Raw genomic sequence first — 23482 nt, 5'->3', positions numbered from 1 at the left:
GCGCGCCCGTCCGCCGCCGCGGCCGTGGCCGTGGGCAGCCCCGCGTCTCCCTTCGCCCCCGGGGTGCCGGGGTCCCCCCAGCGCCCGCCCCGCCGAGCCCCGCCGCGGCCTCTCCCCGCACGGGGTGGTGCTGGTTGACTGACAGCCAGGAGCCCAATGGCATCGCGGAGGCGGGCGGCGGCAGCCAATGGCGGCGTGCGGGGGCGGGCGCGGGGCCGCGGGCGCGGCGGGGCCGCGGCGGCGGCGGCGGCGGCGGCGGGAGGATGCGGGCGGGCAGCGGGCGGGGGGTGCTGGCGCTGGCGCTTCTCCGCCGCTGCCTCCTGCTGGGCCCGCTGGCGCTGCGCCCGAGCGCCGGACAGGACGGTGAGTGCGGGGAAGGGGGGGCACGGGACACAGCACCCGGGACGCGGTAGCGGGGAGTCCCGCTCTTACCGGCACCCCCGGGGGCTCCCCGGCACTCGGCGGGATGGGGGGGCGCGCCGCCACGCGCCCGGGACTGCGTGCTGCGCCCGGGGTGGGGACCGGGACCGGCACGGGGAGCGGACGGGCTCTCCTCTGCTCCGGTACCGGACGGGACGGGCGCCTCGCTGCGTGCGGACAGAGAACGGGCCAGGATGGGCTCCCCGGTACCGGACGGGACGGGGTCCCCGCGGTCCTTCTGCCCCGGTACCGGACGGGACGGGGTCCCCCCTGCCTCCACCACCCCCTGCATGACCCCGGTGCCAAGGTGCCGCCTGCCCGGGGGTCCCGGGGGTCTCGGCGTCGGTTCCGTCCCGCCCGCAGGGCTTTCCCTGGGATTCCCTGATCCCCAGGGGCCCAGCTCTGCCCCGGGCTAAGAGGATCGCTGGAGCTTACGGTGGAGAGCTGGGAGAGGGGGGCAGGGGGCTCCGTCCCGGGGATGCTGTGGACCCCGACAGCGTCGCTTGGGAGGGATTTGCATCGGCCAGGGTCTGGGAAGGCCCCGAGGGGATGTTCAGCCGAACTTCATCCCAAACACACAATTTTCCCCGGCACTGCTCATCCCCGACTCATGGAAGAGCGAGTTGACGAGGATGGGGCTTCCAAAGCACCGTCCTCAGCGAGGGGAAACTGAGGCACGGGTCAGGGCGGGATGAGGGGGGCAGAACCCCGCTGCGTTCCCAGGTGGGGTTTGGGAGACATCCCGCAGCGCGTTTCCACCGGATCCCAACCCCGTCGGTGGACGCGGGGCAGCTCTCCCGGGGCCGGCAGCCTGCCGGAGGTGGGAGCGTGCTGGGCTTTTCCCGGAGCATCACCCGGTTGTGTCTTTCCTGCATCCTGTGAGAAAACAAACAAATCCCTGGCAGCGATGGCCCCAGCGGGGGCCCGGCCCGGCCGCAGCTTCGCCCTCATCCAGCAGAAATCCAGTTTTCCCATTTTTTTGCAATTGATTTTTTTTTCGGGGAGGATGTTCTGGTGGCTGGGGGCAACTTCCCCAGCCCTGTGGCTCTGCCTTTGCCATTCCCGGCGCCTTGGGCGCATCTTAGGAGTCAAATCCCCGAGTGTGCCTGCAGCTCCCGGTTTATCTCTGGCATGCTGGCCCGGCATGCGCTGGCCACGCTTGGGATGCTTTTACCCAGGATTTCCTTTCCCAGGATGCGTTTTTCCCAGGATGGGTCTCCCAGCTCCTCCACACTCACCAACATGGGGCTGCAGCCAGGTGGTCCATCCAAGACCCCCAGCTTGGGCATACTCCTGACCACAGAGGGACTTCCATGCAGATCCTGGTGGCGCCGACCTTCCGTGCTGGGAACTCCCCTAAAATACCCCAAACTTCTCCCCCGTCGGCACAGCAGCCCTTCTGGGAGCCGCTTTTCTGGCAGCCTCAGTGCCCCTCCCCAGCCCCGGAGGGCCTCATCCTGCCCGGCTGGGCTGTAACAGGGGCTGCTGCCCAGCCAGGGGCAAACTGGGGATTTCACCCAGTCCCGCACCCCAGCCCAGGTCTCAGCATAACCCCCCTCCCCAGTTTGGCTGCCAGCCCTTCCTGCAGGCTGGAGAGGAGTGGGATCTGTGGGGGGGCTGGCATCTTCCATCTCCGGCCCCCCCTTTTTTTTTATCCCTGGAGGATTTTCCCCTCCGGTGCTTTGTGCCGTCTCCCAGCGACGGCGAGGGAAGCCAAGGCAGGGGCGAAGCCATGCCCGTCACTGCTTTTCTTTCTGGCTGTGCCGGGATGATGCTTGGCAGGAGCAGCAGCTTTTTGGGGATGCAGGAGGTGGAGGGTGTTGAACCCTGGACCCCCACACCCCCCAGCCCATGCAGACGGGCTGAGTGGTGCTTTCCCCCTCCCTGCCCTTCTCCCTGCCCCAATCCTGCCCAGAAATCCCGGCTTTCAACTCAAGTTTCCAGGATATTCCCTCTTGCCTGCAGGCAGCAAGCACGGAGAAAAGCCCCTTTTGTGGTGGTGCTGGCGTCCCCCCGGGGAGGAGGCCGTGGGGATGCAGCTGCCCAAGGTCATCCTCAAGGTCGAGGCTGCAGCCAGGAGTTCCTGGGGGCTGCTCAGTGCTGTTCAGCCCCATGTAGGGGGGGTATTTCCTGCTTGCATCGTTTTGTGTCCCCCAAAATTGGGGTCCTCCTGGCCTTGGGGATGGAGAGGAGTGGGAGGTGCAGGTCTGCACTGGGTGGGTGTGGGGGAAACTGAGGCAGCCTCATTTCCAGTTCACCCTGGGGACTGTCCCTGGTGCAGGGAGCAGCCAGAAAAGCCACACACACCGAAAAAGTTTCAGATGAGGAAAACATTTGAAGGGGCTGCAGGTGCCCGTGGGGTGTCCCCAGGGCCATGCCAAGTGGGGAAACTGAGGCAGGGAGCAGCCCAGCTGAGCCCCCCCGCCTTCGGTCTCTCTGCAGGGGACGGCTGTGGCCACACGCTGCTGACACCCCACAGTGGTACCCTCAGCTCCAAGAACTACCCGGGCACCTACCCCAACCATACCGCCTGCCGCTGGCGCCTGCGTGCCCCCCCGGGCACCTCCCTCCTCCTGGCCTTCGGGGACGTGGACCTGGAGCCCCTCCGAGCACTGCACTCCGCAGCTCCTTGCTGCTCGCCGACCCCCAGGCTGGCACTGCCTATGGTAAGGGGGGGGTCCTGGGGGGAGCTGAGGCAGTGCCCGCTGAGGGGCTGTGGATGGGGTGGGTGGTGTCACATGAGGTAAAGTCCTGGATAAGGAGAATATCAGGAAGACGCGGGATTTTAGGTAGTTTCATCATGGGGACGGGGGGTACACCAAGATGGGGGTGCCCAAGGTGGGGGATATCTGGGAGGGGGGGTACCTGAGGATAGAGGTATTTGAGGAAGGGGATATCCAAGGAGGTGAGTATCTGAGGATGGGGGTACCTGAGTACAGGGGGTATCTGAGGAGGGGGCTATCCCAGGAGAGGGATATTGGAGGATGGGGATATCTGAGGAGGGGTCTACCCGAATACAGGGGGGTATCCAAGGAGGGTGATATCTGAGGATGGGGGTGCCCGAGGAGGGGGCTGTTGCCAAGCTGGGGGGGGGTGGGGGGGTGGGGCGGAGCATCCAGCCAGGACCAGATGCAGCCACCGATTAATTAATTCTGTCCACCCAGACACTGCCCAAACGCTTCCAGGATTTTCCTGGAGAGATTTAATGGTCTTGGAGGGATTTGACAGCACCAGGAGCATGATGGGTGCTGGGGGAGATGTCTCGGGGGAACGGGGAGGGGGAGGCATCACTGCTGGGGGCGGGGGGGGGGGATGGAGGAGCAGCCCCGAGGCCCGGTGAGGGGCAGGGGACTCTGCGGGAAACGTTGGGTGGAAAGGAGCCAGCCAGCCTGGATCCGCCACGGCTCTTGGGGCCGGGATGTTTCCCCGTTCTCCAGGGCTCTCACCCTTTCTGGGCTGGTACCCAGAGGGGTGAGAGCACGTGAGGTCACCAATCCCCATCCCCTCTGCTGCGGCCTTGGGGACACATTTGTCCCCATCTGGGTCCCCAAAGCCCAGAGACCACCTGGCCCAGAGCAATGCAACAAAGGGGGGGGACCCCCAGAGGATGCTCACGGGGGGGCTGGCAGAGGCGGTGGGGGGCGAGGGGAGGTGGCTGGGTACCCACAGCCCCTCTGGGTGCCTTCGCCAGGGGCCTGTGTGCGGGTGGGCAGGGGGTGACGCAAGGCCAGGCCGGGGTCCCACTCCCTCGCCCGCGGCTGACGCCGGCCCTTGAGAAGTCCCAGATGTTTTTCGGGAAGCAGTGGGAGCAGCCGGAGGCTGTGGGTTCCCTCCTGCTGACTCAGACCCGGTGTCTGGCACCCGGCCTGATCCTGCCCGGGGACGTGCTGGGGTCCCCATGGGGGCGGCAGCCTCCAGCCTGTGGGTGGGCTGGGGGGTTCCCAGCACTCAGGGTGCCTCTGGAGCCCCCAGCCAGGGGGGGTACCAGGCCAGATGTGGCAGCATCTGCCCAGGGCAGGGTGGCACGGGGCCACCCTGGGCATGGGACCTGGCATCTGGCAGGAAATCTGTGCCTGTGTGTCATCAGCATCTCATCGGCATCTCACTTGCATACCATGCGGAGCCCCATTCTAGCACGGCTGTGACCCTGCGATCATCCTGCACATGTGTGTCCCATGTCCCCTGCGCTCGCCCTCTTAGATATGACCCAAGCAGGGCAAAGGTGGGGAAACTGAGGCACAGCACAACCCCACGGGGCAGGGTTTCACCACCAGCACCATGGGGACACAGGGACACGGCTCCCTGTCCCCAGGGCAACGGTGGCATTTGCTCAGAGCATCTCTGGGTGCACCAAGGCCCTGGTGAGGGATGTGACACAGACCAGGAGCAATGGCGGTCCGGGGATTGGGGCCACCTCTCGTCCCCAGCTGGGACCAGAGATGTCCCTGAGGAACCTGCCTGCTTGCTAAGCCGAAGTTTTAATCAGGCAGATGGAGACGGCAAATTAATTTAGATTAAACGAGGGGTGGATTTAGGAGGCAGCTTTGGTGGCGCCTGTGAAAGGGGAGACGGGGGGGAGCGTGAGGACACAGCCCCTGTTTTGGGGTCCCATGGGGCTGTGCCATGTGTGCCAGCCCCAGCAGCAGGTGTCCACAGGGAAGCATTTGTGGGAAGTGTGTGTGGGTCCCTGCCCAGCCAGGAGCCTGTCTGTCCCTGCTGGGGGAGGTGGGGACATCTTGGGGTGCCCCCCAGGAACCTGGTCTAGCTCTGACCCCCTGTGCCTGGGGGCTGCGACCACCCTGTGCTGCTTGTGGCTGTGGGGGCACAGTGCAAGAGGAGGAGGTGGGGGACAGGGAGAGCTGTGGTGGGCTGTGCCCCAGCCCCCCCCATAGCGTGGGTGTAACCACCCTGCTGTGGGACCACCCTGGGCATGGGGCCCAGACCACCCTACCATGCGACCACCCTGGGGCTGGGGTCACCTTGGCCTGGGACCACCCTGGGGCTAGGACTACCCTGCATGGGACTATCCTGGGGCCAGGACCACCCTGGGGCTGGGACCACCCTGGGCACAGCCAAATGCCTGAGGACCCCTGACCCTGGCAGGGGCTGAGCCGGGGCAAGTGAAGCCCTGGGCTTGGGTGCCCGCTCCCCAGGGGGCCCCATCCCTCTCCACGGCCCCATCGCTGTCGGCAGGGCCCTACTGCAGGAACGCCGGCCCCACCACCCCGCTCCTGCTGACCAACTCCAGCACCGTGACTGTCCTCTTCAACAGCACCAGCCACCGCTCGGGACGGGGCCTCCTCCTGTCCTACGCCACCTCGCAGCACCCAGGTAGGGGGGGGGACACATCCCCAGGGGTGCAAAGACCACCCCAGGCTGTGCCTTGGCCCACAGCGGCAGGGGCACGGCCCGGGATGGAGGGAGCTCCTTGCTGACCCCAGGGTGGGCACCCATTGCCCTGAACCTCGTGGTTTTGCTGGTGGGGACACAACGTGGGAGACCCCCAGGCCACCCAGCCACCTGGGACCTCCCCCCCAGCACCCCAATATCAGACAGAGCCTGGTCACTGCAGATGGTGGCAGGGGGCTGACGGCTGCAGGAATTGAGGGGTCATCCACCCCCCCACCCCTGACATGGGGACCTGGGGAGTGACACCCGAACAGAGCAGGGCTCAGTGGGGAGGGCGTGGGGTGCTGTGGGGGTCCCTCACCCTGGGGTGTCCCTGCCTTGCAGACTTAGTGTCCTGCCTGGTCCGAGGCACCCACTACACCCAGGAGCACGTCAGGTGAGTGGCCGGGGACTGCGAGGGGTCCCTGCTTTGGTGCCCCCGGCCCCGGATCACTGCCTGGCCCCGTGCCTCCCCCGGGAGCTCGGGCCGTGCTCACCCCCGGGCTCTCGGGGTGCAGCTGCGGCAGGGTGGGGAGCAAAGCGGGCAGCAGAGGGGATTCGGACGGGGGCCAGCCCTGACCCCCCCTCGCCGCGTGTTTCAGCGTGTACTGCCCTGCGGGCTGCAAGGACATCGATGGGGACATCTGGGGCAACCCCAGCCAGGGCTACCGGGATGTAAGTGCAGAGCCTGGCTCGCCCCGTGGGGCACGGGCAGCACCCATGGGTGCACCCCCCGGGGACAGTCCTCAGCACGCGTGGCTACTGCTTGCCACCCCCAGCAGGCTGGGGGGGTGGGCTGGGCCGCGGGGTGCCCCATGGGTGCCCGCTCTCGCCCCCTCGCAGACCTCGGTGCTGTGCAAGGCGGCCGTGCACGCCGGGGTGATTGCGGACGAGCTGGGCGGGCAGGTCACCCTGTCCCGGGAGAAGGGGATCACGCTCTACGAGTCGGCCTTCGCCAACGGGCTCCACTCCAAAAGGTGGGCAAGGGGGGGGGGCGGGGCTGGGGACTCCGGTTGCACCCCACACCCGTGGGACCCATCCATGCTGACACCGGGGACCTGCCACCCCCCGGGGACCCCCCGCCCCGTCTGATGTTCTCCCCGCAGGGGCTCCCTCTCCGAGAAGCGGCTCATATTCCACAAAGGTATATATTTCCCCGTTTCCCCTGAAATTAAACCCCAATTTTGGCTGCCAAGCCCAGTGCCACCCCACATGCCCGGCTGGGAGCACTGGGCACCCAACCTGCTGTCTCCCGTTGCCAGCCTGCAGTGATGCACTGGAGGTGGCCGCCTTCAACGCCTCATCCTGGTGGCACGAGGTGGATGCGCTGGGCCAGGACCGAGCCTGGGTGGCCACCCGGGCAGCACTGGGCACCACCGGCCACTCCTGGGCAGCCGAACCCAGCACCGAGGCTGCCTGGCTGGAGCTGGACCTGGGCACCCGCAGGAAAGTCACAGGTGAGTGTTGGCCATCGCAGGGGGGACAACAGCCGCCCTTGTCCCTGTGCATGCTGTCCTCCCTGGGGTGACACAGGTGCCAGCCTCACTGCACCCCCCAACTACCCAGAGCAGTTGTGCCCCCCATAACCCTCAGGAGTCACTGCAACTCCTTGTGCTGTGTTTACTGGTGCAAACTGGCATGCAACAGCACCACCACCCTCCCGCCCTGGGCTATCCCCCTGTCCCCTTTATGTCCCCGCACCCCCCCCCTCATCCGCAGCCGTTTCTGGGATGAACAAGTTAATATTATGCTCTTGCATCTGGTGCCAGCGAGCGCCCTTTGTTCGGCCGGAGCCTGCCGGGAGCGGGGGCTTTGTGTGGTGGTGGCTGGCGACCGCGGGAGGAAAATGGGGACATTGTCCGGCCGGAGGCTGGAGGAGGGAGGAATGTGGGGCTGGCAGCCGGGGCCGGAGGTTATCAGCTCCCAGGGGCAGAGTGGGGGGTCCGCACTCGAATCTGCCACCTAAACCCCCTCGAAGGCTGGAAGGAACCCTGGGGGGTGATGTCCTGCCCCCCAGTCCTGTCCCAGCAGGGACCTGGGTATTCCAGAGATGGGGCTGGGAAAGCTCTGCCCTGTGCAGTGGGGCATGCTGGGGCACAGGGTGGCCCCCCAGAGCCCCCGCCAGCCCCCCCCCCCCCCCACCCCGGGCTCACCCCTGCACCGACAGGCATCATCACAACGGGCTCCTCCAAGCAGCACAACTACTACGTCACGTCCTACCGTGTCTCCTCCAGCCGTGACGGCAAGAACTGGAGACCCTACAGAGGCAGCAGTGGCCAGGATGACAAGGTGGGCACAGGGGGAACAACGGGGGGGGGACACACAAGACCCCCTGCCTGCAGCTATTCAGCCATAGGTTCACCCTCTCTGGCAGGTCTTTGAGGGCAACATCGACAGCCATGGGGAGGTCTCCAATGCCTTCATACCCCCCATCGTCGCCCGCTATGTCCGTGTCATGCCACAGAGCTGGCACCAGCGCGTGGCCTTGAAGGTGGCCCTGGTGGGCTGCCAGCTGGCGCGGGTCCGTGCGCCCCGGCCCTACGGTGAGCCCTTCCACCACAGCCACCCCCCCCCGGGACCTCCCCTGGGCACACTGTGGTGGTCCCACCATGCTCATGGTCCCCGCTCTGCCCCGCAGTGCCCAGCATCCCCAAGGAGGTCCCTGTCCCCACCAGCCCCCCGGGCAGCCACACACCCATCCCCGGCATTGCCCTGGACCCGGAGAAGGCAGGTGGGTGCCTTGGGGGCTGTCCTTGGGGTACAGTGTTGTCACATGGGTGCTCCAGGCACCAACAGACCCACGTGGGCTTTAAGCTCCCCCCGTGACAACACATCCATTTTCCTTCCCTGGTTGCACTGGGTGGGCTCCTGGCACCCATGGGTGCAGACAGGTGGGATGGGGCACCTGCGGTCTGAGCTGCCCTCCCTCCCCAGGCTCCATGCTGCTGGTGATGCTGCTCGTCGGTGGCTTCGTGCTCCTCTGCTCCAGCCTCCTGCTGCTGGCCTTCCTCTGCCGCAGGAAGAGGTGGGTCCCATCCTGCCCCTGCTGCGCCCCGGGGGACCCGGTGGTGCCTCCCCAAAGCGCGGGTGCTCTGGGTGGCTGTTTGGCTGCTTGCTGGGTATCAAAGGGCGCAGCCCCCCCCGGAAGGGGGTGCAAGGAGGTAGGGGGACGGTGGGCGCAGGGTGGCTGGGACCCCTCACCCCCATCTTGCTCTCCCCTTGGCAGAAAGCCGGCAGCAGAGCTGAACTGCGGGATCACGAAAGGTAAAGGGTCCCCAACCCCTGCCCGGGGGTCCCGCTGTGCTGCGGGGCCAAGTTCAGGAGGGGTGCAGGTGTTTTAACCGGTGCTGCAGCTGAGCCCCGAGCCGTCCTGTCCCCGAGGGACAGCAGGTGACAACCAGGGGTTTCTGCTCAGGGCACCCCAAACTGGAGTCGAGCCAGGTGTGCTCGCTGCAGAGCCTGCCGCCCCCCAGCTCCGCGCTGGCCTCCTTCCCCACGGCAGCTGCGCCGGGGGACCTGAGCCGGACCCACTCACCAGGTAACGGGGTCAGCAGGGTGCGAACGGGTCCCTTGGCCCAGAGCTGGAGTCGTGTCTCCCCCCTTGCACTCTGGGGACACCCTGGGGTGCCAGTTGCCCCTCCCCAGCACCACTCTGGTCTGACCCCTGCCCTGCATCATGGTCCCATGCAAGAGGGAGACCCTGGCAGGGATTATTATTTATTTTCATTATTATTACCGCATGTTGGGGGAGGGCGTTGGAAGGTGGCTGGAGGGCACCCAGAGCCCCGCTCTATGCCTGTCCCCGCAGGGTGGGCGCCCTGTCTCGGGTGCGTTTTGGCACACATCTGCCCAGCTTTCCCCAGCCCTGCGTGTCCAGATGTGCCCATTCCCCCCCACCCCCCGCCCCGCCCCGGAGTGTCCCCAGCCCAGCACCACCACCGTAACCCTCCCCCGGGCCGCGGGGCCAAACCTCCCCGAGCGTCCCCAGCACCAGCACCGTGACCCCTTCCCGGCCGCGGGGCCAGCCCCCCTGCCGCCCCAGCACCCAGCCCAGCACCCCCGGTTGCAGAGTACGCCGAGCCGGACCTGCTGCAGCAGAGCCCCGGCAGCCCGCCGGGCCCCTCCACCTTCAAGCCGCCGCCGGACGAGGGCTACGCGCTGCCGCTGGTGCTCAGCCACTACGCCGTGCCGGGGCAGCGGCACGAATACGCCGAGCCGCTGCCGCCGGAGCCCGAGTACGCCACCCCCTTCGGCGAGCCCGACCCGGCGGGCCCCGCCCGCTACCACGCCCCCCCACCGCGCCCCGCCTCACCGGGCGCGCTCCCGCACGTCTATCACGAAGCTTTGTGAGGCCGCGGCCCCGCTGCATCTACTATTGACGGTACCCGGGGCGCCGGAACGGGCGGTTACCGGCGACCCCCCCCTGCAAAAATTGTGCTTCCGAAATCTCTTGATGTCGATTCCGCGAGGGCGGCCGTGGGCCCCCCCCCGTGCCACGCACGGCAGAAGCCCTTTTTAAGGCTGCGCCTGCCGCCCGCCGCCACCGGAAAGCGCCAGGGTGCTGCTGAGGTCACGGCGATTGCGCGCGCTGCGCACGGAGGAACGCGCTCGGATCTTGGCTTCCCCCCGCTCTTTCCCTCCACGCCGCGTGGTTTCTTTCCGCGCTCCCGCAGGTTTTTGTCACAAAAAAACGCCGTTTCCACGCCGCGCTGCCCGCCTCGAAGCGAGATGCAAATCGCGCGGGGCATGCTGGGGCGGCTTCACCCAGGAGGGGGGGGGCGCCTTTGGCGGGCGCTGCGTCGCGCATGCGCAACCGCCTTCCCTCTGATTGGCGGCGCGGAGAAGCGTTTCCGGGTGGCGGCGGGCGGTGCCCCCGGAAGGGCTCGGGGTGCGCGGCGGAGGGAGCGCAGCCGGCGGCGGTGCCTCGGTCTGCCCGCGGGTCATGGGGAGGTACGGGACGGCACGGGGGGCGCGGAGGGGGCCTGGCCGCCAGCAGCGGGAGGCTCCGGCTGTTCTACACCGGCGTTTACAGCCTAAGATGCGGCGCGGCCCGGGAGGGACCGGGGGGCGGGCGCAGCAGGCCGTGCCCCGCCGCTCCCGGGGCGGCTCTCGGAAGGGCCGGGTGCGGAGCCGGTGTTCACCCTCCCGGCCCGTGCGGCGGTCAGCCGCTGCGGGGGGGTGGCGGGGCCTGCGGGGTGCCCTCTGCAGCGCTGACCGGCGGGGCCCGGCCCGGGGCGGTGTGGGCCCCTGGTAGCTGCTGGTGACCTTGGCCCTTCCCGGCGGCTTTGGCCGTGCCCGGCGGGGAGGTTCGGTGCGGCCCCGTAGCGGCGTTCCCGTGGGCAGCCGTAGGGCTGGTGGCCTCTTTAAGCTGCTGGCTGGGGAGATGCTGGAAGAAAACCTTGGTGAGCGGCGCGTGTGGAGCTGCTGCCTCCCCGGACGCCGAGTGTCCGTGCTTCGGGGGGAAACGCCAGGCTGGAAGCTCTGCGTCGAGAGGAAGGAGGTTTGAGTTCCCCTTCAACATCTGACAAACACATCCAGGGGGAAGAACAGGACTTTTTTATTCCTTCCCTTTTAGCTACCGCACCTAATGCATAAGTGCTTGTAACAGATGCTTCCTCTAGCAGCGTAAGGGAGGACTTTGTCTCACATTTATAGTAACTAAAGCAAAACCCAAGAACTTTCCCGGTTTGTTAACAATAAAGAGACCCTTGGACTGTACAGTCCTTTGCAAGCCTATCTAAATACTTGGTGAAAATCATTATGTCTCAATGGAAGCGGGAGCCCCCTGAGTGCTCCAGGGAACGTGCTGAAGGTTGGTTTGGCTTTAACATAGACTTTAATTACAGGTGTAACCCTGCGCTGTAGCACCAGTGCTTAACGAGTTACATGGATCACTGAGAGTCAGCGGCTGTGACCGCGGCCGCCAGCCCTATTCCTGCCGCGGAGGGAAGCTGCTGTTGCAGAGGTCTGGGCACACCTCACATCGTTGCTGACGGCAGATTACCAAGACACTCTGTCTTCTGACAGAAAAGTGAATTTTGGCCAAATTTCTATTCCTGCTTCAGGATTCTGGGAGAGGCCTTGTCCCCTGCAGCAGCGTATGCTCACGTGCTGCTCGGGATTGTGTGATACCTTCTGACAGATAAACCTTCTTGCGCTGTAGTAAGGGTGACGCGTGCTGCCTTGCGTGAAACTGTCCTCTTGCGATCTTACCATAGAATGGGTGATACGAAAAATATCTGGTATTCCTGTAGGAATGGGAGTTATACGGAAGAGGAGGAGGCGAGAGTAGGTTAACGCTGACTGCTGACGTACTGGGAAGGCTTTGGAAAATGGCCTCTCCATTTGCTGGTCCCACAGCGGTTGCTGATGTAATTAAAGATCTAGACACTCAGATAGCTGTAAGTAAACTGCCGGGGCTTGCCGCGGGGCCGGCATGTGGGATTTGTCCTGGGAATCTGCGCAGCCCGTTAGTTTTGTGTTTGGTGATCTTAATGGCACCATGAAAAGGGTGCGATAAGATCTGGAAATAAACGAACAAACCGACTTTATGCTTATAAAGCGCTTTCTGCCCAAGGATTTCAGAGCTTTCTCCCCTGCATGGTGGGTAAGGATTCCTGCTTTATGGATTTGTGAAGTGAGGCGGGGGGTGAAGAGCCAGAGATCAGCCTAAGCTATAAACCAAGAGTAGCACACTGATCTTGTGCTGAGCTCCTTGTCCAGAAGTGCCAGCTGAGGGGTTTTAGGGTGCGAGTGTGATGGTTTTCCATTGTTAATTCAGCTAAAATTGAGCTAGAAACTTGCTGAGGGTGCTACAGAAGTGTGTCTTGGATATAAATTCTCCTAAAAGGGCTCCGTGTCCGTAGGTGCGCAGTGCATGAGTGTGCTGTGAAAAGAAGCACTAAAGCAGCCCCTTCTAAGTACTCCTGTGTGATTTCTGGTTTGTGTTTCGGTATGAATTAATCCAAACTAACAAAGCTTGCTTTGATGAGGAGGAAAATGTCTGTAGCTCGGGTAGCAGATGCTTTGTTCATCACTTTGTGTGTGAATGTGCTGTAAAACTATTTAAACAAAGTCTCTTCTCTTGTAAGTTCACCCTGCGATGCCGCTTTTCGGAAGACGCAGCTGCTCTCAGTGGCTGCTTCTCACCCATCTCTGGGCCCAACAGCAGCTGCTGCGGCCCCAGCTGCATGACGGGCTGTTACATCAAACTGTTCTTTCAATGCTCCTTTTACAGGACAGACCTGTCGCTGCTGCCCCAAGTGCTTGTGGGGGTGGCGGGTCCAGGGTTTGGACGAGTTTCCTTTTACAGAGCAGCAAGGACAGAGCAAAGCTTCGTCAAGCCTGGTGTCTACAGCCTTCCAGCCATGAAATACGGTAGTTGTCAGTTAGTTTGCATGTTAGCTCAGTGGCCTGAGTAACTTCAGGCACCAAAGGGTGAACCTGGAAGATCTGAGTAACCAGTGAAACTGCCACAACCCACTTCTGGTTCACTGTTAACAGCTCAGTAAATCTGACTTCGTTTACTGTGGCTGGCAGTTTCCCAGTGTGGGAACAACAAATCGAAGGTGTGGGCACCTGCCTGTTTCTCTGTCACGTCACCTCTGAGAACCCAGACTTGCGCTCTTGGAACCAAAAATGAACCCTGTGTTGTCAAGCCCGCGTCAACAGATCACTGCAGGCCAGCCTTGAAGCGCGGTGTTGCCGAAAAGGAGACCTCCACCCCGCGGCAGGCGCCCGAGGGAGCTTGAACCCTGCCACCTTCTCAGGCCCGTGGAGTGCAGAGATGAAGACCGAGCCGGTGCTCCTGCCGTTCCCCTGCGTTGCTGCCGCAGGAGCGAGCTGTGTCCTTTAGTTAAATCTCTGTGTGGTCTCTTCCTTGAAGCTGCCTGTGGTCCAAGTGGAATGTGTTCAGAAAGGCCCTGACCGGCGGGTGAGGGGTGGACGCGCGTGTGGGACTCAGCCCGGGGAGCGAGCAGCCGGGTCAGTGCCGCTGCAGAGCTGCTGCCTCTTGCCCCACTGCGTGCAGCCACAGCACTTCTCTTGGCAAACTTCGCCTTTCATGCCAAGAAAGGTTTTCTTTTCTAAACATTGTTCCTCCGCTCTTGCTGTGTCCAGAGGGACCCGGATCCTCTGTAAACCCTGGGCCCTGCCGGGACGCTGCGGTTTGCTCTGGGCAAAGATGCGCTCGCCCCATTGAATTCCTTCTCTGTTTGCTAACTGTGGCTTTTGTTTCCTTTTCCAGTTGATTGGTTTGGGTCCCCACAACCCCAAGAAGAAGCAGGACCTAGATAAGCTTTATGATCTAAAAGCTAAAGCCCAACAGATTATGAACCAGTTTGGCCCTTCTACCTTGATCAACCTCTCCAACTTCTCCTCGATAAAGCCAGAGCCAGCCAGCACTCCCCCCCAGAGCTCCATGGCCAACAGCACCACCGTGGCAAAGATGCCGGGGACGCCCAGCGGAGGAGGACGGCTGAGTCCTGAAAGCAACCAGGTAATTTCATCCTTGACTTCAGGGACACTGGGGGAGATGCTCAGACCTGCCTGTGACTTAATTCCTTTCCTTAAATTACTGGCAAAAACTTCACGTCTATTAAAGTATCAGTTACTGAGTGAGCAAACATCTCCATGTATTCCTTCCTGCCCAGGCACTTTCAGGCTGGATGAGGTATGAACGCTCTAAGTGTAGAGGTTTTCTCAGTCTCAGGAAAATTGAGGGTGTGATTGGGAAAATCTTTTAAAATGTGGTTTAGATGGGAGAAATAAAAGTGCAGATTTGTAGCCTCCATCTTAATGGGGTGGTGCGAGTGGCAGCATCACTGCCCGGAGCTGTGACTCGTGTGTTTGCTTGTGGTGTGGAGTCTTCGACGTGTGTGAAGTATGCTGCTGCCCAGCAAGTGCTCCAGGAATGGCCCTGGATCTCTGCGGGCTTCACTGGTGCCGGGGAGCCCTCTGGGAAGTGTACCAGTCCCCTGACACAAACATACGTCCAGCAGTTGCACCTTTGGTGTTGGGGAAGCAGGAAGGGCAGGATTCTTCACGAGTGCCTGGTTCATCTGCCCAGGCTGACAGATCAGTGGTGATAACGTCCATCTGTCTTGTAAAAGACTTAAGTGTCCCTGCAGTGTTTGGGCTGAGAGGGTGCTGCCTTCTGCCCTGGAATAACCAAGCACTTGCATATCTCTCTGTTTCCATTTGAAACGCTAAAGCTGATAAATGCTAGAGCCACGGAAGTACTTCCTTTGTGCCCTGAGCACAAATGTAGTCACTGATATGTCACTTGCACTTGCTGCCTGCCTCTTCAGGCTTCTCGTTTTGCCTTTGTCTCCTCTTGCCAGCAGCCTTGCTTCAGCCAGTGGCATTTTAGTGCCAGCTTAGCACAAGACACTTACCCTGGCCTGCTGCATTCCACTCTCTGTTCAGAGCAACACTGATGCTTGAAAATGACTCCTTAATGCCTGATATTTCTTATCTCTGCCATTCCTGAGCTGATAACGCTGTGTCAACACACATGACTTGGGGGTAGTGAGGGAGGAGGTCTTTTCTGGCTGTGCTGCATGGGCAGCTCCTTTGCTAAAGCAGGGCAGTGAATTGTTCCTCTTCTCCCACATGCGCAGGTTTTAACCAAGAAGAAACTGCAAGATCTGGTGCGTGAGGTGGATCCAAACGAGCAGCTGGATGAAGATGTGGAGGAAGTAGGTACCAACCCACGGGAGGGGCTGCAAAAAGAGCTAATCTGGGATTTTTTTTAATGGATCGGTGGCCCTTTGTTCAAGGCAGAGAGCGCTGGTTCATTTTACGCTTCTGTATTCTCATGTTCGCTGCAGGCTTCAGCCATCCATGTCTGTTTCTGCATCCCACTGTCAAAAAGGGATTTAAAATGGCAATTGTAGCCAACACCTTTGAAATACTAGCTTCTGAGGGTTCATTTTCATACTTTCCGCATAATTTCAGCTGCTCAGTACTAACAAGGCTGGTTGTTACCCTTGTTCTGCCACAGATGCTGTTGCAGATCGCCGATGATTTCATAGAGAGCGTGGTGACGGCTGCCTGCCAGCTTGCACGGCATCGCAAGTCGAACACCCTGGAAGTGAAAGATGTGCAATTGCATCTTGGTGAGTGATTTTGTTTCCCCCTCAACCCCTCAGTTGAGGGCTGGGCACGTGCCCTGAAGTGAGAGCATGGCTGCAGTGTTGGGGTGGAAACCTGTGAGTAGTTACAGATTGTTGCTACTTAATAATGCCTTAATAACGAGGAAATGAATGGGGTGTCTGCCCCTGACTGTCCCCTCTCCAGCTTTTGCAGTTGTGCGGTTTGTAGCTGTCCCATCAGCCTGGTGGAAGGTCCCTAGCACCGGGGGCTGCGTCTTTAGCACGTCCAGTGCTGTGCACCCCTCCGCTGCTCTGCTTTTGTGAAGCTTTTATAGCTGGCGTGCGGATTGGCAGCACATCTCCCACCCTGGCTCCGGGCAGGCGCGCTGCCCATGTGTTCAGGGTGATGTGGCCGCTCTTGCAGCGGGCGGCTGGGGTAGAGCGTGCTGACCTGCTCTGTCTCTTCCAGAGCGTCAGTGGAACATGTGGATCCCAGGCTTTGGTTCGGAAGAAATCAGACCCTACAAAAAAGCCTGCACTACAGAAGCTCACAAACAGGTGAGGAGCCCTCAGTAACACTGAGAATCCTGTAGTAGAAGCCTGATATGGGGAGGGTGGTCCACGATGTGAATTTTTAGCCTCTTCCAAGTGGTTTGGACTTGAAATAACTTCCAGAGCCTCCTCGCCTGTTTGTGCAGGGAGGATTGGAGTTGCTCTGGCTCCCCTGCAGCGGTGTGGTGCTGGCTACACCCTAAGAGAAGCAGCAGTACTTGCTGTCCAAAGGGCAGTGCAGCTTGGAAGGGTTAAAAAACAGCTGAGAGGAGCCAACTAACGTGTCAGCTGCGCCCTTGCAGATCTTGCGCAGTAGGGACTGAAAACACGCTGCCAGCTCCCCTGGTTCAGTAGGAAATCCATACCCAGGCACGGGGGGTTCAGTGATGGCGTAGCCCCTCGAACCACTCCAGGAGTCTGGATGTTCCTGGTGAACTGCAGGGCTCTGACAGGCTGCGGCTCGAGTTCCTGGGGCTGTTTGATGTCTGCAGCCCAACGCCGCGCTCGGGTATTCTGCGAGCAGTGTACGGCACCTGCTGCGTCTGCGTGTAAGGGTCAGGAGCCTCGGCCACTCGCCACCATAAGAATTTAAATAGCTGCAAAAAACCTGGAGGCCTGGGAAGGTGTAGCAGAGAGCACACCGTTGTCCTGGGGTTTCAGGTGCAGATTGGAGTTGAGCAGCTCTGGGGTTTTTTTTCCCCTCTAATGTTGCTGTAACTGAATTGGGCCGTCGCTTTTTAAGCATGGTCAGCGCCAGGGGAGGGGCTGCCCTGCAGGAGCCCTTGGAACTCACAGATGATATTGCATCTCCCCTCCTGAAGCTCCTTGCCACAGCTGCTGGCTGGAGAGAGGAGGCCTCGAGGAGAGTTTCACCCTGTGTGCTGTTTAACCCCGTTGCCCCTCGCTGTCGGTGTTTTACTTGCCAGCCCCAGGTGTCCGGGAGGGGAGCGCAGACTTTTCCTTTCTTTTCCTCTGGCTCCAGCTTGGGACCCCATTAAGATTCAAACAGACTTGAAAGACTTGTGTGGAAACGAGTCAGACGGTGTCCTGAGAGAACCCGAGATACCTTGTTCCTGCATGGCTGTGGGTTGTTTGGCAATAACCTTGTCTGAGGGGCTCAGCTTCCCACGTTCTTCTCTTTCTTGTTGCAGAGAATGGCACTGATTCGCAAAACTACCAAGAAATAGCCCCTGGGAAGAGCCGGGAGAAGATGCCAGTGCTTTTTGGGATATCTGCCTCTCCATTGAAGCCTCCACGATGCCATCCATGGGATATTTTTTTTAATGCTTTACAGAGAAGCATATATTTTTTATTAATGGTGCAGCAATATCTTGACTTTATGAGGAGATCTGCCAAAAACATTCTACGCCCCCTTCCTCATTCCTCCTAAGAGCGCAACATATCTCAAAACAAAGACTTTTATTTGTGACTTGAAAGTGGTTTATCGTATAAGTGATTATCCAAGGGACAGAGCATTTGATCTTGTGTGGGACAGTATTAGAAGCATCTGTAGAGGTTTTTGTTTCCTCCTTCCTGCCCCTACCTGCTCCAGTACTTTGTAATGTCAGTGTTTATATAAATACTTGCATTTGTTTTACATGAATAAAGAAATTATTAATCTAAAACCACGGCACAGCCTTGTGCTCTTCAGGCAGTGTGCAGGAGGGGTGGTGAGCGGAACGGGCGGCCAGCGCATGGCCTGGTGTCTGTGTGTGGTGCTGTTCTGGTGAGAGATCTCCTGCCCCGGCCTTTATAGAGTGAGTGGCAGGATTTGGCCGGCCTCTGCCGTGCTGGTGGGGCTGCGCCGGCACTCCCCTGCCTCACGTCCAGCCTGTGGTGGGTAGTTTGTCCATCGCTTGGATGTTCGGACCGTTAGGAGTGGGATGTGGGAACTGAGGACAAGAAATGGCGGTGATCCTGGTTCTCTCCTTGCCTGGGGCATAGAGAAAGGCCACGTCCCCCTGCTCTGCTCCCCCACGTCCTGCCTGCTCTGCTCAGCCTCTGTCAGAGAAGCCACGGCTGCCATTTGTGGTGGTGAAGCCGGTGCCTCCGCGAGCTGCCCCACACAACGGGGAGCTGGTGGGCAGGAGTGGGGCCCATCCTCCCAGTGCCTCCTGGGGAAACCACCTTGGCTGAAGCAATTCAGAAACCAGTATGGGCTGTCTGCTCTCCTGTAACCACCTGAGGAGCGTGATAAAGGCACGCCGGCTCTCACGAGGCCAGTCTGATGGGTGCTCGGGGCGGGGGGAGGCTGCTCCTGCACCGCCGCCGTGCTCGGCTGCTGCTGGGGGAACACGGAGCTGCTCAGCGGCTGCTCCGGCTCGGGGGTGCCCGGGGGGAGACCAGCTCTGAGCGAGGGGTGGGTAGCAAAAGGGGTTTCAGCTCAACACTGCTTGGATGTGGAACCTGAGTGTCAGGAGGGCCAGCGGTGCCTCTCTGGGAGATGAGGGACAGCCTGGGACACAGAAGATTGGGGAGAGAACAGGGGAACAGGGTGACACCCGCCTCTGCAGCCCCCTGCCCCAGCCTGCCTGGGGATTTCACCCTTCCCCAGGAAAACAGAGGCAGGTAGAGGTGAACAGCGGGTGTTTAATGCGCCCTGGCAGCCGCTCGCTCTCTGCCTCCTGCGCCCCACAGGCACAGCCGGGTGTCCCAGCCCCGCCAGGACAGGCTGCCAGTGTCCCCAGCTCTAGCACGAGCATCTCTTCTGTTTCTCGTCCTTTTCCAGTGCCTGAGCCTTGGGTGGCGCTGGCAGTGGGACACTGCTCTTCACCCCATCCCCACGCCTCGGTGGGAGCCAGCCGCCCCGTCTGCAGCGCCTGGTAGATGGCCAGTGTCAGCATCTGGAAAGCCTGGGCCACGTTGCTGGCATCCTTGGCCGAGGTCTCGATGTACTGCACGCCCAGCGAGGCCGCCAGCTTCTCTGCCTCCCTCCTGCCCACCCGCCGCTGCCCGGCCAGGTCACTCTTGTGCCCCACCAGCAAGAAGACAATGCGGAACGGCTGGACTGTGTCCACCACCTCCCGGTGCCACTGCCGGACGCTCTCGAAGGACGCGCGGTTGGTGAGGTCGAAGAGCAGCATCCCCCCCAGCCGAGTTGCGGTAGTAGGAGCGAGTCACGGACCTGGGGTGCCAAGAGAAAGGGGGTGAGCAGCCCCCAGGGCCCCCCTGTGCCACCTCAGCAGCATCTCCTGTGCCTGCAGAGCAGCCCCAGCCATGTCCTCTCCCCTGCAGCTGCCCTCAAATCACTGTAAGGAGAATTGGTCCTTTTGCTGTATCAGCAGGTGATCCAGGCAGCTCTGTCCCCTGCTCGGCCACCAAAGCTCGTCTGTTCCCTGCAGCCACATCCCCGGAGCTCTCCCATGCCCTGCAGCCACGTCCCCGGTGCTCCCCCGTCCCCTTCAGCCACGTCCCTGGTGCTCCCCAACCCCTGCAGCCATGTCCCTGGTGCTTCCCATCCCCTTCAGCCACGTCCCTGGTGCTCCCCAACCCCTGCAGCCACGTCCCCGGTGCTCCCCATCCCCTTCAGCCACGTCCCTGGTGCTCCCCAACCCCTGCAGCCACGTCCCCCGGTGCTCCCCAACCCCTGCAGCCACGTCCCTGGTGCTCCCCATCCCCTTCAGCCACATCCCCGGTGCTCCCCATCCCATGCAGCCCCGGTCCTGGAGCTCTCCTATCCCATGCAGCCACGTCTCCTGAGCTGCCCTGTCCCCCACAGCCAGCCCAGTGGATGGCAGGCAGCCCTGGCAGTGAGCTCCCAGCCTCTTCCCCCAGCCCTCTACAGCTGGTGGGGCAGAGGGGTGCTTTGAGGGGGCCCGTATGCCCTTTGGAGCTGGAGCAAGGACTTACAAGGCACCCCCAAGGGCTCCTTTGCCCCTCGCTTTGGCTCATCCAGGCTCCTGCAGCCTCCGTGGTGCTGGGCATCATGGCTCCTCACCCACGGGGCTCCCCCCAGCAAAGGCACTGGTGGGAACACAGCCCCCCGGGCTGGGATTACAACATCCCACCAGCACCCCAGATCTGGGACACACACACACACACACACACACACCCAGCTCCATCACCCCACTCATGGCCGGAGCTGGACCCACCTGAACCTCTCCTGCCCGGCTGTGTCCCAGAACTGCAGCTTTACCCGCAGCCCCGGCTCCAGCTCCACAAACTGGACGTAGAAATCCACCCCCACCGTCTGGTTGACGGCATCCAGGAAGATGCCCTCAGTGTAACGCCGCAGCAGCGAGGACTTCCCCACCGTCGAGTCGCCCAGCATGATCACCCGGAACTGGTACTGCCACCGCGGCTCCATCGGCACCTCCACCGTCTGCCGGCACCCGCCACCCCCGCACCAGGTGCGTGTCCGGGCAGGCAGCACCGGCTGCCTCCGCTCCTCCACCCAGGAGGCGTTCCTGCCTGCCCGGGGTGCCCCTTTGAAGCCCCCCCCAGTTCCCTTCGTCTTGGCTCCATCCAGCTGGATGCACTCAGGGCATGCCTCGTCCCATTTTCCCAGAAAGGTGGCCCTGGGACAGGAACGCATCGTGACAAAGCCATTTGCATACATGGGTGTGTGTGTGTGTTACCTCCCAGTGACCCCCCCCAGAACAGAGCATCCCCCATGTCATGAGCTGAGCAGGGCAGCGTGTCCCTGCCAGGGGTCCGGCTCTCAGCCCACCCTTTATTCAGTGCGGAAAAGACTCAGGTTTATTAAAAACACTCCTACAGGGGATCAATATTTTTTCAGAGCCCCCAAATTCAGGCTTGAAGTGAAGCTGAGCCAGAGTGGAGACGCAGCCCCAAGGCTGCCCAATGGCAGGGGGCTGCAGGGTGCCGAGCAGGGAGAGGAACATCCCCACTGGTGGAGGGTCCCCTGTCCCCCCTGTCCTCATCAGCACTGGCAGCGCTCCTGGGGCTCTCCCCATGCCGGGGGCGGGTGGCAGCGCTGGCTGGTGATGAGCCTGATGCCACCGCAGCCGCGGTGAGGGGCAAGGGGCCCCTGGCCCAGCGCCTGCTGGATGCTCCCCCGCCAGCATCTGGAAGGCCAGCTCCACGTTGCAGTTGGTGCGGGCTGAGGTCTCCACGAAGGCCATGCCCAGGGTGGTGGCGAGGTGCCCGGCTTCCTCCGCCGACACAGCTCGCTCAGCCACCAGGTCACACTTGTGTCCCACCAGGAGGAAGGCGGGGGGCCGCTCCCCGGCGGCTTCGTGGTACCACTCCAGGACGTGCTCAAAGGATGCTCGGTTGGTGAGATCGAACACCAGCAGCACCCCCGCTGCGCTCCGGTAGAAGGACCTGGTGATGGATCTGGCCACACGGGGGGGGGGTTTGGGGGGCAGCCTGGGACCCTCCCAGTCCCCTCACCTACTTCCCTGGGACAGGGAATTTTGGGTCCCAGCTGGGACCCTCGGGAGCAGGAAGGGGAGACCCGCCTGGACCATTTACACCCCCTTTCAGGTTCAGCACACACACCCCCACCAAGGCCTGGGGGGCTCCGGGGGAGACCTGTCGGGTTTTGCAGAGGCTCTGGGGTCCCTCCACCCCCCCCCACAGCCCAGGGTGCTGTGGGGATGGGGGCAGCACACACGGGTGGGTGCCAATAGGGCTGAGCACTGGACAGAAACAGGCTCCCCCCCCCCCCCCCCCCCCGACCAACCCTGGAGCTCCCAGAACGGCTCCCAGGGATGGGGACAGTTGGGACCCCCTCCCCCCAGCCACAGCACCCAGCTCTTCAGCCCTTCACGCCCCATTTGAGCCTCTTTCAGGCTTCCAGGAGCTCCTGGCTCCAGCCTGATTCAATCAGGAAAAAACCACCCGGCCCCCACCCACCCGCAGCCCAGGACCCGCAGCCAGCCCTGCCCCCTTGGCCCCCCCCAGAACCAGCTCCAGCTTTGCTGGAAGCTCGGCACAAGGTTTCACCAGCCCCTAAAACATCAGCGCCCCAGCAAGCTATTGCTGCCCGTCCCCACATGCCCGGCTGGGGTCTTCACACCCACCCCAGGGTGGGGGGACAAGCCAGCTGGGTGCTGGGGTCCTGGGGGGGGGGCTGTGTCCCTGTCCCCCGCCTCACCTGAACCTCTCCTGGCCGGCCGTGTCCCAGAGCTGCAGCTTGGCCTTGCCGGTGGGCAGCAGCGGGACGGTGCGGCTGTAAAACTCCACGCCGACGGTGGGGCAGGGGGCTGCGGGGCAGGGGGTTGCTGGCCCCCCGGCCGGGCCCTCCGCGAAGCAGCGCAGCAGTGATGACTTCCCCACGGCCGCGTCCCCCAGCACGATGATGCGGAACTGGTAATGTCCCTCGGGGCTGGGGTCCTGGGGGGGACCCGCCACCGTCCCCATGACTCACCAGGCCCAGGCTGGCCGGATCCTGCCCAGCTGGGCTCTGCTGTGTTGGCGGGTGCGGGGACAGGTCTCCGCCCTCGTCCCCACCCCCGCAGCTCCTTCCCTGGGGACAGGGACAGCTCTGGCCTCCCAGTCACTCGAGCAAACAAACTGTCCTGTGGAGGCAGGAGAAGCCACTGGGCTCAATCGTCCTCTCATCCCCGGGACATTGTGCTTGTGTTGTCACACGCCAGCTCTGTCCCACTGCCTGGTTTTGGTGACAAAGATGGGGACAGCCAGGCTGCGGCCAGATAAGCACGCTGCCACAGAGGGGCTGGTTCCCCCAGGGAAGACAAAATGCTGGGAGCTGGAAGGGATGAGCTCACCGAGGAAGGGGCTCTCGGGTCCCCACGGGGAGGGAAGAGGGGCTGGAGGCACCGACTCCGCGCCCGCCGGACCAAGGAGCGCTCCCCAGCCCGCCGGGGCCACCGGCAGCGGCGCGGGGACTTTGCATCACCCAGCCCTTCCCCTCCCGATGGCTCTGCAGGGTCGGCACAACAGGTTCCCCCCGTTTGTTCCCCCTCGAGTCACCAGGGCTCCGGCAAAGGATGCTGGCAGGCACGACGCTGCCTTCGCACCCCTGGACCCACCGCCCAGCACCGCGGGGACGGGGAAGCCCCAGCGGCAGCTGCTGCGCCGGCCCCAGTGCCTGGTGGAAG

General features: G+C 62.4%; 4 protein-coding genes and 1 non-coding gene across 7 annotated transcripts; 2 read left to right on the top strand and 3 right to left on the bottom strand.

Annotated features, from left to right (window-relative positions):
* Window positions 1-141: 141 nt before the first annotated feature.
* LOC101913894 (discoidin, CUB and LCCL domain-containing protein 1-like) lies at window positions 142-10515 on the top strand. The gene is given in 16 exon segments (XM_055799510.1): window positions 142-363; window positions 2863-3020; window positions 3023-3086; window positions 5614-5751; window positions 6154-6205; window positions 6411-6483; window positions 6652-6785; window positions 6915-6952; window positions 7071-7265; window positions 7976-8097; window positions 8183-8351; window positions 8447-8539; window positions 8743-8833; window positions 9035-9072; window positions 9224-9346; window positions 9878-10515. Coding segments are annotated over 16 exon segments (1869 nt in total). The 5' UTR covers window positions 142-263; the 3' UTR covers window positions 10159-10515.
* On the bottom strand, window positions 10195-10325 carry LOC114012422 (U11 spliceosomal RNA). Its single transcript, XR_003554845.2, has one exon. It is a non-coding gene; the product is annotated as a U11 spliceosomal RNA (small nuclear RNA).
* Window positions 10351-18079, top strand: TAF12 (TATA-box binding protein associated factor 12). 3 transcript variants are annotated; one of them, XM_055799513.1, is made up of 7 exons: window positions 10351-10758; window positions 12063-12209; window positions 14054-14305; window positions 15429-15506; window positions 15812-15926; window positions 16372-16460; window positions 17606-18079. In XM_055799513.1, the coding sequence occupies exons 1-7, from the start codon at window positions 10537-10539 to the stop codon at window positions 17639-17641; spliced, it is 939 nt and encodes a 312-aa protein (XP_055655488.1). In that variant the 5' UTR covers window positions 10351-10536; the 3' UTR covers window positions 17642-18079. The 3 variants fall into 3 exon arrangements, with proteins under 3 accessions (XP_055655488.1, XP_055655489.1, XP_013155344.1); XM_055799514.1 differs by lacking the exon at window positions 12063-12209; XM_013299890.3 differs by lacking the exons at window positions 10351-10758; window positions 12063-12209 and adding an exon at window positions 12226-13791.
* A 950-nt stretch (window positions 18080-19029) lies between these two features.
* Window positions 19030-21035, bottom strand: LOC101924054 (ras-related protein Rab-39B-like). The gene is given in 4 exon segments (XM_055799722.1): window positions 19030-19233; window positions 19235-19543; window positions 19545-19578; window positions 20546-21035. Coding segments are annotated over 4 exon segments (900 nt in total). The 5' UTR covers window positions 21013-21035; the 3' UTR covers window positions 19030-19143.
* Window positions 21036-21192: 157 nt separating this feature from the next.
* Window positions 21193-22781, bottom strand: RAB42 (RAB42, member RAS oncogene family). Its single transcript, XM_055799938.1, is given in 3 exon segments — window positions 21193-21471; window positions 21473-21752; window positions 22516-22781. Coding segments are annotated over 3 exon segments (681 nt in total). The 3' UTR covers window positions 21193-21336.
* Between the last annotated feature and the right edge of the window lie 701 nt (window positions 22782-23482).

The sequence above is a fragment of the Falco peregrinus genome, chromosome 3, assembly GCF_023634155.1.
Source record: "Falco peregrinus isolate bFalPer1 chromosome 3, bFalPer1.pri, whole genome shotgun sequence".
Taxonomy (NCBI): domain Eukaryota; kingdom Metazoa; phylum Chordata; class Aves; order Falconiformes; family Falconidae; genus Falco; species Falco peregrinus.
The sequence above is the reverse complement of the archived record's forward strand: the minus strand, read 5'-3'. Positions and strand labels throughout refer to the sequence as shown.